This window comes from Chanos chanos, chromosome 15 (assembly GCF_902362185.1).
Source record: "Chanos chanos chromosome 15, fChaCha1.1, whole genome shotgun sequence".
Taxonomy (NCBI): domain Eukaryota; kingdom Metazoa; phylum Chordata; class Actinopteri; order Gonorynchiformes; family Chanidae; genus Chanos; species Chanos chanos.
The window spans coordinates 15,659,866-15,660,976 of NC_044509.1; the positions used below are offsets into that span (position 1 = coordinate 15,659,866).

Here is a 1,111-nt window from a genome sequence, read left to right on the forward strand (position 1 = left end):
GCGGCTGGTGCAGGAGCGGGCCAAGGCGGCCGTGACTTTTCTGGAGCGGAGCTTTGAAACCCGTGAGCCCTGTCTCAGAGCTCTGACCAGCAGAGGCAACCAGCTGGAGTCCATCGCATTCCGCAGCGAGGACACCTCCGGACAGCAGGTCTGTCAACACTCAGCACTTTCACTGACATACAGCATATGTAACATACATATATACATATAGATAGAGAAATAGATAGATCTAGATATAGACAGACAGACGTATACATACGTAAATATGTGTGTGTGAGTGTAGATAGAACAACAGACAGATAAAAATGTATCGCTAAATAGATCAATCGGTCTAGATAGGGATATAAATATGTGTATGTATGTGTATATACGCATACACACACACACACACACACACATATATATGTATGTATGTATGTATGTATGTATATATAGATGCATAGATAGATCGATAGGTATATAAATATGTATGTAGATGTGTAGAGACACTTATAGATGTAGATGTATATAGAAAGATAGATAGATGTAATATAATGATTGTGCCCCTCTAGTGTTTCCTAATTTCCTCTGGGTCTGCCTCTGTTCTCTGTACTCTGTTCAGGGTAATAATGATGATGTGATCCTGTCCTGCTGTCTGCATTACTGCAAAGACAAGGCCAGGGACTTCATGCCAGCGCAGCCAGGTTAGTTATCCCAACACTGCTCACAGTAACAGACGGATTTCACTACGCTACAGTTCACGCGTTCCCCTGACAAAACGCTCTGTCTGCTCTCTCAGATGGCCCCATCCGTCTGCGCAGAGAGGTGGTTCTCCTCACAGACGACCGCAACCTCAGGGTCAAGGCGCTGACCCGGAACGTCCCAGTGCGAGACATCCCGGCCTTCCTCAGCTGGGCTAAAGTGGGCTGAAACCGGGGTTTGGATTTAGACGCTGTATAAAAAAACAAAAAAAACGCTGAGCTTCCACCCAGACGGAGTGGAGAAGGGGAGCAGTGACAGGGAGAGTGAGAGGGAGAAAGAGAGGAGGAAATGAATTGAGCTTTTTTTTTTGGTAAAACAAATGGAAAAAGAGCTTAGAATGAGAAATGGAAGTCTTTTTTAAGGAAGGAGG

At 45.1% G+C, this 1,111-nt stretch overlaps 1 protein-coding gene across 1 annotated transcript in view; it reads left to right on the forward strand.

Moving 5' to 3' along the window:
• Positions 1-999, forward strand: part of smg6 (SMG6 nonsense mediated mRNA decay factor) — a 12,500-nt gene extending 11,501 nt beyond the window's left edge. The window contains exons 17-19 of the mRNA XM_030792826.1: positions 1-148; positions 602-683; positions 779-999. The exon at positions 1-148 is cut by the window's left edge and continues 82 nt beyond it. Coding sequence (XP_030648686.1) covers positions 1-148; positions 602-683; positions 779-909 — 361 coding nt within the window. The 3' untranslated portion in view covers positions 910-999. The remainder of the gene's footprint in view (positions 149-601; positions 684-778) is intronic.
• Positions 1,000-1,111: the final 112 nt, after the last annotated feature.